This window comes from Etheostoma cragini, chromosome 22 (genome assembly GCF_013103735.1).
Source record: "Etheostoma cragini isolate CJK2018 chromosome 22, CSU_Ecrag_1.0, whole genome shotgun sequence".
NCBI classification, from domain to species: domain Eukaryota; kingdom Metazoa; phylum Chordata; class Actinopteri; order Perciformes; family Percidae; genus Etheostoma; species Etheostoma cragini.
The window spans coordinates 16038912-16050791 of record NC_048428.1 but is presented as its reverse complement, the minus strand read 5'-3'; the positions used below and the strand labels follow the sequence as shown (position 1 = coordinate 16050791).

Genomic DNA, 11880 nt, shown 5'->3' with positions numbered 1-11880 from the left:
GGGAGACACACTGGACTCATAGGTTACATGACATTTTATCATTATATTATAGCGATTATAGCATTATTCCATTGCAAAGTGTATATTTAACATCCTTCTTGTGCCTATGGAGGAAAATCAATGTGAGCTTCAATGTGGGTACTGAGGCTAATGCTTCATAATGAGCAGACTTTATAGTTAGTTAACTTAGCATTGTGTCAATCCTACTTCAACTCTAAGTTCATGTTTGCTAGTTTTCTTACAGGGAACAGGCCTTTATCTTATGTGTTGTTGTGTATTTAATCAAAGAAATACAAGGACAGAGAATTTGGAGGTATCTCAAAATGTCAGCTTACGTATCTGGCTATGAAATGTTAGTTATTGAGCATACCCTGTAAGCATACCATAAACATAGCCAGGCTGAATACTAGCTGTGTAGTTTGTATTATTTCTTTACTGTTAAAGAGATAAGGGCTGCTTGCTTTATAAACCTTGTCATATTGCATCATTTTCATTTCATTAGGTGTACTCCTGCACCACAGGGACCAGAGAGGGAAGTAAAAGACGTGCCTGTTGGTACACTGGCAAAGCGCAAAAATACAAGACAAAAAGGGGGTATTTCTCATGTCGATTTGTCTGCTATTGTTGTTGTAATTTTTTAATTATTGATTCATCTGTTGAGTATTTATTCTGTGAACCAATTAAACATTCATATAAATAGTGAAATGCTCTTTACAGGTTGACATATTCCAATTTAAACCCCAAAACTTTGAATCCAAATCTGAAGACATCTAGTTTAATATCCCAATAACCAATAACTCCAATGACCATTCATATTTTTTGTCTTTTTACTTACAAATGGATGGTTACGGGCGCCCAGATAGCTCAGTTGGTAAAGGAGGAACCCATATACACTATGGAGGTTTACTCTTCAATGCAGCATGCCGGGGTTGTTCCCCCCTCTCTCTCCTCGTTCATGTCATCAGGTGTCCTATCAAAATAAAGGCCAAAAATTCCGACCAAAAAAATCTTAAAAAACGATGGATGATTAGTTTATTATCATGATAGTTGCTGATTAGATTTCTGTCAAGTAATCAATTCATTGACTAATTATTCTCTAAAACAATGGTGCAAGAGCGCTGCTGCACCACAGCCTGCACACAGTACGAGCCTGTTCCCTCTCAATCTACTTTGGGATGTGGGTTGTGCTGTTGAAAGATTGCTTCTCTCATAGCAACAGCAGCTGTACCACCACATTATTTTATGTCAAACTTCACATTAAGAGGTTGATTTCTCTCGTAATACACGTGGATAACATTTCTGTGGATGTTTAAACTCTTTTGCTACACATGTCGACGTTGTTGGTTTTGGCAACAAAGTGAATGTACCAGCGTTGAGACCTGCCAACTGTTCCACCAGTACTGCAGGCCTTTGGTGGCGACTGCTGAAGTCCTGGAGAGGTGTAAAGTGCAGCAAGGCAGTGTGTGGAGCGGACTGGGTGATTCCTCCCACGTCTCTTTACTCATGCTGTCCCGAGGGGAGGTAGACACCCAGCCAACTGGTGTCACTGTTTATTAGCCAAAAGCCACTGAGTCACCATGAAAATGGGGGCAGAGATTTGGACTTTTTAGTCTCCTTCTCAAGAGGTTAGTCTTTGTTTCTTATTCATATTGCAACATCTTGTATTATTGGCTGTCCACACAACTGCAACGTACAACTCCCGCACTGATGTAAAGAGAAAAGTGATTGCCACTTCCTATTTTTGTTATTTTAGCATGAATTTAACATTTTTTTCCCCGGTGTGTGTGTGTGTGTGTGTGTGTGTGTGTGTGTGTGTGTGTGTGTGTGTGTGTGTGTGTGTGTATGTATGTGTGTTTGAAAGTTGCAGTATCTTGCTTTGTCTAGTCTGATGGTGTGTGGTCTTTTCGATGTTTTTAATACTGTTAATCGTTCAAGTCTGTGATGTACACAAGCTGATTTTTCTCTTAATTTCTTTCATCTCTCCTTTCATGTGTAACATGCTGTTAAACCTGTTGAGGGAGGGCCCATCTCCATTTTAATAATATAATGAGTTTGGTCTTTATTACTTGGTTTCATCCTCGGACATATGTCTTAACTGAAAGACTTATGGTGATATTGGCTTCAAAGATTAGACGAAATTTTTGTTGTTTACAAAAATTTATTCATACAAATCTTACAACACTTTTTTTAAACATTTATTGACTTGACCCTTGCAGATCGCCATTTGAAGTAGTAATCTATTGTTCACTTTCTACACAGTAAATATATATCTTTGAAGATTATTTCATTTTAGTAAGGCTATTGGCGCTTTCATTATCGTACATATAACGTTTCATGGAGAGCGGGAAACTGATCCTTCCCTCTGTTTTCACAAAAAGCTACGACCTATGCTCTAAAAACAAAGTGCAAAAGAAAGCATTGCAAGCGAGTACGCTTGGCATCTTGAAGCTGGATGCTTCTAAAGATCCTATCAAATGTCTGTGCAACACAAAAACAACAACAAACGGGTGAAATGTAAGCTGATGATGTGCAGCATTGTAGGGCCACTAAATAGCCATCTGTGATTCATGGCGATTTTAAAGTCGATGCAAGGCACCACAGCCGCAAACTGCTTCCTGCGTCACAAAGCCTAGAGGAGAATGCAAAATTAAAGAAAGATTGATACAGTAAACACAGATCGAAGAACTTCTTACCTTGCTGTTTTATCTTGTTCTCAACTTGCTTCTTATGCAAAATAAATATTTCTACCTCACAAATATGATAAGAAGTGTGCAGACGAGGGGATATCATTTGTCTACAGTCAGTTTTTGGTCTTATCTTGTAGATTTTAGCAAACTTTGATCGCTCAACTTTTCAAAATCAGCATGTTATTTGTCATCTTTTATTCCTCCATTTGCTTTCTCTTGATGTCTCTCTAACCTCTTATGTACGTGCATCTCATCCTTTCTCTTTTTTAGATCAAATTATGTCAATTAGAGCCGCTTTTGTGCCATTCTACAGAAAGAGACCACTTTAAATGACCAATAACAGCTTTTTCTTCAAATACATTTTAACACTCGGTTACAAAATAAGGTAGTAACAGAGCCTAAATGATAAAGCATGACATTAGACTCAGAGATTCTTGCCAGCAGTAAAGTACATTCAGATAATCTTCAGAGAAGGACAAATTCTCAACATACAGTTTGTGTAGAAATGTGAGAACACAAAACAACATCCAGAAATGACAGGTATGTATGTTTGCAGTAGTCAGAAAGCAAGCAAAACCATCTAGTTGGAGTCGTCTGCACAGATGCGGTGGCTAGTGCAATTACTTTAATTCATGCAATCTACTGAAGTTTTTTTTTTTTTTTTTTTTACATTGGTTCACATGACAGAAAAGGGAAGCACAATAGACCCAGAAGGTTCAAACACAAAAGTTCAAAATGCCTCGTGTCTCTCACAAAGAACAAATTAGATGGATAAGTCACCATGTAACAAGTATCAGTTCTGCTTTTTTATGTTGAAGTTGTCTGATGCTTTAGATGTTAGTGATAGTTATTAAATGGGCAGAGAGACATGAGAAACCCTTCAGCAGAAACCAGTTGAAAGAAACACACGATTGGTAATTTACATGAGTCAAAGGTGTAAGCTCACTCTCACACAAGGTGTAAACACTGCAGAAGAAAAGGACAAGAAAAACCTCAAAAGTACCTCCAAAGTACTCTGGTCATCTCAGATTTGGTTGGTTGTTTTTTATGTCAAGAATCTCTTTTTGACTTGAAATTGGATAACTGGCATTGTTTAAAGCCAACAGGGGTCTCATCTGGTCTAACCCAGTTCTACTTTAATAATTATCTCAACATCCTTGCATCCATAAAGATAAAGATACATCTGTCAAATCAATCAGCAAATGATATGTACAACATATCGGTCTAAGCAAAAGTCTCTCCACACTGATTAGGAGGAATAAAGGTAAACATCTGTGAGACTCTAAGAGAGACAGGAGCACAAATGAGGTGGAAGAAGAGTTGAGTGTTTGAGTGTTAAAGGTGAGAAGAAAAGGGAGGGACATGAGACGCCCCTGCAAGGATAACGGCCTCAGGGAAGAGCCTGAAACTCACCGGAAATTCAGGAGAGAACTGTTTCAGCCAGTCTCCCAAAAAAGCCTCAAACTCATCCCCGTCCGGGAGGGCATCAAAGTCTATGTCTTGAAGGATATGTTGAAAACCTATGTCTTCAAGGCTGTTGTGAATAAAGACAACTAAACTCTTAATGTCACTTTACAAAGAGCAGCATTCAATACATTGATTGTCTTTTAAACTATTTATTTTATTTTTTATTTTTCCTCACTAAATGTTTAAAAGACAGGGCTGTTTGGAGCACATCGTTACGTCAACAATTGTCTCCCCTCAATAAATAAGTCTTAAAAAAAAATAAGAATCAATGAATACATAAATAGAGGCTATTTGTTAAAATGAACAAAAATTGGTCCACAAAGTAGACATGTGTGTCCTCAAGTGCTTTAAGTACAAAATAAAAAACAATATTATTATCAAAATATTCATTTTAATGGCTTACTTCATACATAAATACATGTTTAAGAACAAAAAAGCGATCCACTGATTGTTCAGATCTCAAAATGACTTCATGTGGGGCTGCACACACTTAAGTTTTTTGTTTGTTTTCAGGAGGGGAGGACGAAGATGCTACAAATATGCCAGCCGGCGTCCTTTGTTCCTAATTCTCTGTCTATACCTTTTCCCCAGGACTGCTGCCAGGTATTTCTTGACTGCCATTTGCTTTCGGTAGCGGCTGTAGCTGTCTGTGAAGATCCCGTCTGAGTGTCGCTTGGACAGAGGCTCTGAGCTGTCGTCCACCATTTTCCCCCCACTGTGTGACAGACAAAAGGTTACACTATCATCACATTGATGCATTTACATTCACATGATCCCCTCTGTTTGTACAGCATGTGGGGCTGAGGAGAAGCGACACTTCAATTATCTTTGTGTCATGTTAGAGGGGAAATATTAGATATTCAGATTTCCCTTTTTTTTTTACAACAATGCACCCTGCAGAGACACAAGCTGTGTCCTTAGAGGATTTTAGGGAAACTAATTAGATTTCACCATTTAGTTTTTTTTTTCAAAAAGAGAGCCTGTACTTGCATTGTCAAAATGTTTGCATGAAGAATCTTTGCAAAATGATCTTTAATTTAGGAGACATATTGTCTCTTTGTTTAACTTTAAGCCCATCAATCAGATTCCCTACAATCTGAAACATATTTCGACCTGCAATAAGATGTGATAGGCCTGCTCATAAGCAACCCCCCCCCCCCCCACCCATCCCTTATCCATCGGGATCTAGTGGGACTCTAGCCTATAAATTATTCATATAGAAATAAATTTAAACCTGTGCGGGTTAATTTTTCTCTCTGCGCCTTACCGACACAGCAGCAGGCTCAGAAAACCACACTTACCAAATCAATCAAGCGCCTGTTTGTGCTATTTTAGCATTAATACAGGCTGATTCAAAGGGTGTTAGATGCATGCTCGGACATAATGGGACCACAGACATATGCAGGACGTGTAACAGCGTGAAGTCTGAGCATTGAAAGGAGTAGACCAAAGAAACAAAAACGCACATAGGACAGAAAACATCTTAAAAAAAGAGGTGACAACCAAGAAGATGCTCTTACCCTACACGTTTTGCCATCAGAGAATGCAGATATTTCCTTGCTGATAACTGACCCAGCGCTTTCCTGTAGGCTTTATTAAACATGCCGTCTGCATGCCTTTCCGTTCTGGGATGATAGATAGCCACACAGTAAAATCACCACACACCCAGCGCAAGACAGGCAATAGTTTCAAGTAGCTGCACTTTAAAAAAAAAAATAACATCTTAACAAGTCAATTGTAAGTGTAATATTTGGCATTGTTTTCTATTCATTTCAAAAAATACAACTCGTTTTAAGATTATTTCCATGTGCCTTTGTTGAAGTGCTTTCTTAAATTACTCAGGCTATTTTGAATTTAATCAACACTTCTACTGAAAGCGCCCATTTCTCTTATTTTAATTAAGTCAAACTAAATGTTAGCCTTTAATAAGGAAGTTTTCAGCGCTCCGGCATGCAGCCACATTTCACAAAGAATTGTAACTCTTTTCTTTTAATGGTTTCAGTCGACTCAGTTTCCCTTGAGATTCACTCAAAGCTAGACTAAGCTGGAGAAGGCGTGTCTCGAAATAATAAATAATAACATATCGACGATATTCAAACAAAACGTGCAACATACGAGGACAGAAATAAGACTACGGCAATGAGACGTTCAACATAGATGTCTTGTTGAGACGAAAATAATTTGGGTTAAAATGTTAATAAATAGTCACCTTTTCTCTGGAGGGTAATACAACGTGTAGTCGTCGTCGGCGACGGACGGAGGGCTTCTCCCATCCATTTGGTCTCTGTCGTAATCCAGGGACGGTAAGGAGTTTCCATCCTCATCATAAACCTCACTGTCAAGTCTGAAAAGATTAGACACGTTTTCACAATCTTCAGTAACTCTGCGGCTGCAGAGGAGTGACAGTGCAATAAAATATACATAATTAAACAGGTTTTATGAACTCGTTTAGTGACATTTTATGTCTTAAATTTAAAAAATAAGCATTATTCTGTATAAGTGTCCACCAGAAATACCACCGTTTATGTGTATTGTTGTTGATTGTTAAAAATCAGAAGCCATGTTCTTACAACAAAACCGTTTCCCATTCATTATCTAATCACGTAAATTGATCGATTAATGGCTGCAGGACAGATGGAGACACTGTACTTCACTGCCCCAGCAGCCTTAATCACATCACCGCCGTTCCCTGGTGAATGTTTCTCCGCAATTATTGCTGTGTGAGCAGCTCTATGGATCCGCTGTCAGATGATGTAATCCAGTAATCTAATAGGCTATTATAGCCACAGACATAACTAACCGTGAAGCAGATATGCTCCTCAGCCTGCATCCTGCTGCTGAGTGCAACAATGCCAAGCCAAAAGAAGAAAGGAATCAACACCTGAAAAGTGACAGTAAGAGTGTACATACCTAACGCTGGGAAAGCTAAGCCCCACAGGTGAGCAGTTGACGCTGTAATGCATTATGATTCCATAGATGAGTAAGACTAAAGTCGCTTTACTTGACATTGTCCTGCTGCAAAAGAAAAAAAAAACATGAAATGAGTTAACAGGTGTATAATCATACATATCTACTCATGAGAACAATTCTATTTGCATTTTGGCGGATTGTATTGTTTCCTGTTACTTTCACACCAAACCTGTGAGTTTGTAAAAGCACAAAATTAGCCACGCCTGACTTCTTTGCCTACTTTTACGGTGCGTAAAACCCCCCGAAAAGCGCCTTTTCTTACCAGTTGTGGGACGCGATCCGCTGAGGACCTCAACTGGGAGAGTGAGATTGGATCTCAGTCACTCTCTCCCTTCTTCTCCTCTTCTTCTATACCCTCAGTGAAGTGCCTCTTCGATCTCCTTGTGCTTGTTCCGAGTGTGCAGCCCTCCGTGCGCCCGCAGCTTAGTTCTCTGGGATTTCTATGTGCACTCGGTCATGGAGAGCGTCAAACATTTGTCTGCGGAGAACTTTCCTGCGTTCTATGAAGTTAACTCCCTTTGGTTTTTTATTCATATATCCAAGAGGCATGCCTTTTTCAATTGTCACGTAGGTGGAGGAGTTGGAGAGGGGAGGTGGGCGGCTGCGTCATAACCCCCCACCCCACCCCCACCCCCCACGTCCCATTGGAGTGCATTTCTTCCGCGTCAATGAACGACCCCGAGTCCAGTCTTTTTTTTTTTTTCAAAAAGAAAAAAAAGAAGAAAAAGTAATAGATCGTGTGAATTCAAACAATTTTATTAATTCAACAGTGAATTAATGTCAACATTTGACGTCACAATAGGCCTGGTTGGCTGGTGGGGGAGCTGTCCAGTACTGAAACATGAATGACAGCTTCTAGGCTTTTGGGCATTAAAGAGAAGTCTCTGAGGCAGCTGACTTCATTTATAAGTATTTTTTGACCATATTTCACTTGTTTCATCTTTCCACCAGTGTTAAATCAGAGTCCAGACTCAGTTACACAATCACTTACATAAGTGTCGTTCAGAGGTCGTAAGTAAAGGTAGGCTACTATTAATCTAACACGGTTTATCCAAAACACTCAAAATCACTACATTTGGTAATTCAATATTTTTAAGGGACACTGATGCAAATCTGTGGTGTTAAAATGACTTGAAATGTTAACTATCTAACATTGGCAATTGTCTTGGAGAGCTGTCCAGTGCTGAAAAATGCCTGACTTAAGTATAATGTAGAGTTTGAATCTGACTCATCTGATTAAAGCCTTTGTATTGTTGCACTTTTACATTGTGATGTTTGTGTGTCTCTTTTGCAGTAACAAATGAAATGTCACTATCCTGTAAAGACCATGTATCTCCAAAACATCAACCGTAAATTAAAACAAACTTCAGCTTTGTGATCATGCATTGTCCAGTCAACCCAGTGGGTTCTTAAATGGATTATTTAGCGTTGGAAGAAAGACCCATAAAGGAACCATTAATGTGATAACATAGTTTATATGACAAATTCAAAATCACCAAATTTGGATATGCATGAGTTTTATTGGACGGTGACGAAAATATTACGTATTAGCCTATTTATATAATTAACATGGGTTGTTGTCTTGTGGAGCTGCCCGGTGCTGAAACATGACTGACAGTCTTTCTTCTATAAAACGATTCTTTAACTAAAGCACTACAGAGATGTCTCTGAGGTAGCTGACTGATTCATAAGGATATTCTATTTTTCTACCTACACGCCACCACTGTCAAGTTCAGTTATAGAACCAGAAACCTGTCATCTGAGTCATCTAGTTGTCGCTTGACCCACTTTCCGTTTTTGTAAAAGTAAGTGTTGTATAACACAAGTACTCAGATCTTTAAGTTTATTACAAGTATAAATACAATAATGTAAACACACTCCATTGCAAGTAAAAGTTGAGTACTCAAACTCTATTATCATCAGTAAAATGTATCAAAAGCAAAGGACTCATTCTACAGGAGAACAGCTCTTGTCAGAGTGGTAATATGAGTAATTTTATTTTTATTTACTGTTAGGTTGTTTAGTCCACATGGTTCCCAAACACAAAAGTACAAGGTCTAGGTCCCTGTTAGTCACCATTCATTAACAGTCAGCTCTGTCCACAAAGGTATCAGGACCATGTGTTGAATCTTTAGTGGGTGATTCAGACCGGTCGATACTCGTCTGGCTCTGACGTCATGCAACAGTTTGCTAAGTGTAAGAAATGCTCAATTATCAAGATAAAGAGGGGGTAAAATCTCAGGAAATGTCTACTAAAAGTAGAGCACTTTCTTTACTCTGAGAGAGGACTGCACCCAAGTGGTTATGAAAAGAAATTTCACTGTAGTGTATCAAGGTTTTTAATCCCACAGACGTCTGGGTAGACAGGAAGAAATGTTCTTCAAGATACAGGAGCTACCTTTATATACAGAATTACTTAACTGTATTAATTCAAAATGGACATCTAAAGAGAGCAAAATCGTCATAAAACCATCTTTAATAAGTTAGGTAAGCTATAAAATAAATTATGATTACTGTAACCAAAGTTAACAGTAAAATGCTGATTACTCGACTGGTTTTGATCGTTATCTAATTATAATTATCATTTTTAATCAATATGTGAGCTGGTATTGCCAGGACATCACTTCTCCACCCTCTAGTTTTAGATGCGGAACTGAGAACATAAAGTAGATAAGAATTTTGATCCAGTAATTTCCAAATGACTGACTCACCTTACCATACACCGTAAGTAAGAATCACACTGAAAAAACACCGTAATAAACTTGCTGCCCTGAACATTTTAATCTCCTGCTGTAAGGTAAATGTTTGTTGCTTTTGTGGCCACACTGTATAATAAAATCATGTGTTGATATAACATGTGGATTATTCAATGAAACTGATAAACAATCAGATAAATCTAACATAAAATCCATATAAGGTAAGTTTACAAATTGCTCCTTACAGTAACTCATCAATAATATTGGCACTGTAAAAGCAAATGCACTACTGTTTGGTCAGCTGGTTCTGCAAACAGCAGCAGCTGCCTTAAATTCATACTCGCTGTGAGTAATCATACCAGATGTGTGTGTGTGTGTGTGTGTGTGTGTGTGTGTGTGTGTGTGTGTGTGTGTAGTGTGTATTGTGAGTTTTATTACCCCAATAAAGAACATATGATTCATTCTATTTTTAGCACTGTTAGCTTTTCATATATAATATACATCGAGGCCAAAAGATTGAACACACCTTCTCTGTCAATGCGTTATCTATATTTTCATGACTATTTACATTGTAGCTTCTCACTGAAGGCATCAAAGCGAAATGATGGAAAATGATGTACTTAACAAAAAAACTAAAAACTGTGAAATAAATAAAACCTATCTTATATTCTAGTTTCTTCAAAGAAGCCACCCTTTGGTTTTTTTGATAGCGCTGCACACCTTCTATGTTCTCTCGATGATCTTCATGAGGTGGTCACCTGCAATGGTTTTCACTTCACAGGTGTGCCTTGTCAGGGTTAATTAGTGGAATGTCTTGCTGTATTAATGGAGTTGGGACCATCAGTTGTGTTGTGAAGAAGTCAGGTTGATACACAGCCGACAGCCCTATTGGACAACTGTTAGAATTCATATTATGGCAAGAACCAATCAGCTAAGTAAAGAGAAGCGAATGGCCATCATTACTTTAAGAAATGACGGTCAGTCAGTCCGGAAAAATGCAAAAACTTTGAATTTGTCCCCAAGTTAAGTTGCAAAAACCATCAAGCGCTACAACGAAACTGGCTCACATGAGGACCGCCCCAGGAAAGGGAGACCAAGAGTCACCTCTGCTGGTGAGGATGAGTTCACCTGAGTCACCAGCCTCAGAAATGACAAGTTAACAGCAGCTCAGATTAGAGACCAGATGAATACCACACAGAGTTCTAGCAGAAGACACATCTCTAGAACAACTGTTAAAAGGAGACTGGGCGAATCAGGCCTTCATGGTGAAATAGCTGCTAGGAAACCGCTGCTTAGGAGAGGCAACAAGCAGAAGAGATTAGTTTGGGCCAAGAAACACAAGGAATGGACATTAGACCAGTGGATCTCTGGGATTTGGTCTGATGAGTCCAAGTTTGAGATCCTTGGTTACAATTGCCATGTCTGCGATGCAAAAAAGCCATGCCATCCCATCTGCGTTTAGTCGGACCATCAATTATTTTTTAACAGGCGAATGACCCCAAACACACCTCCAGGAGGTAAACTGGCATCTCTCCAGCTACCAGTCCACACTCCATAATTGTGGTCCATACGGGGACTTGAACCGACTACCCAGTTCCCAACCCGACTCTCTATTGACTGAGCTACTGCCACGCCCAATATGTACATATATCCACCTACTTCTAGTCCTATTTTACCTATCTGTGTCCTGCTTTCTTTAATTATTAACACAATATTAATAGATCTATGTATTACTACTATTATTATTAATATTATTATTTATATTATTTATATAGCACAAAACAGATGTTACAAAGTGTCTTTACACGACAATAAAAAGCAGATAAATGAAGCAACAATAAAAACTGTAAGTGTTAAAACGGAAATTCACAGAACAATAAAGGTAAAGGGGTAAATAAATACATGCATATACACACAAATAGGCACATGGGCTACAGGCAGCCTGCACGGATAAATAAAGCTGATCCTGAGCTGCAGATGTGCAGCTGCAGTATCACCTGCACAGCCAGCAGGGGGCGTTAGAGATCTCTACTTGTGACTGAAAATGGTACAAATTGAGG

The 11880-nt window shown here is 38.7% G+C and overlaps 1 protein-coding gene across 4 annotated transcripts; it reads right to left on the bottom strand.

Annotated features, from left to right (window-relative positions):
* Window positions 1-2178: 2178 nt before the first annotated feature.
* adcyap1a (adenylate cyclase activating polypeptide 1a) lies at window positions 2179-7683 on the bottom strand. Of its 4 annotated transcripts, XM_034862396.1 has the most exons (7): window positions 7387-7677; window positions 7065-7169; window positions 6364-6498; window positions 5675-5779; window positions 4735-4869; window positions 4101-4221; window positions 2179-2629 (listed from the first exon to the last, which is right to left on the bottom strand). In XM_034862396.1, exons 2-7 carry the CDS (start codon window positions 7160-7162, stop codon window positions 2621-2623), a joined length of 603 nt encoding a protein of 200 aa, XP_034718287.1. In that variant the 5' UTR covers window positions 7163-7169; window positions 7387-7677; the 3' UTR covers window positions 2179-2620. The 4 variants fall into 4 exon arrangements, with proteins under 4 accessions (XP_034718287.1, XP_034718286.1, XP_034718288.1 ...); XM_034862395.1 differs by lacking the exon at window positions 2179-2629 and having other exon boundaries at window positions 3484-4221; window positions 7387-7679; XM_034862397.1 differs by lacking the exons at window positions 2179-2629; window positions 5675-5779 and having other exon boundaries at window positions 3484-4221; window positions 7387-7683.
* Between the last annotated feature and the right edge of the window lie 4197 nt (window positions 7684-11880).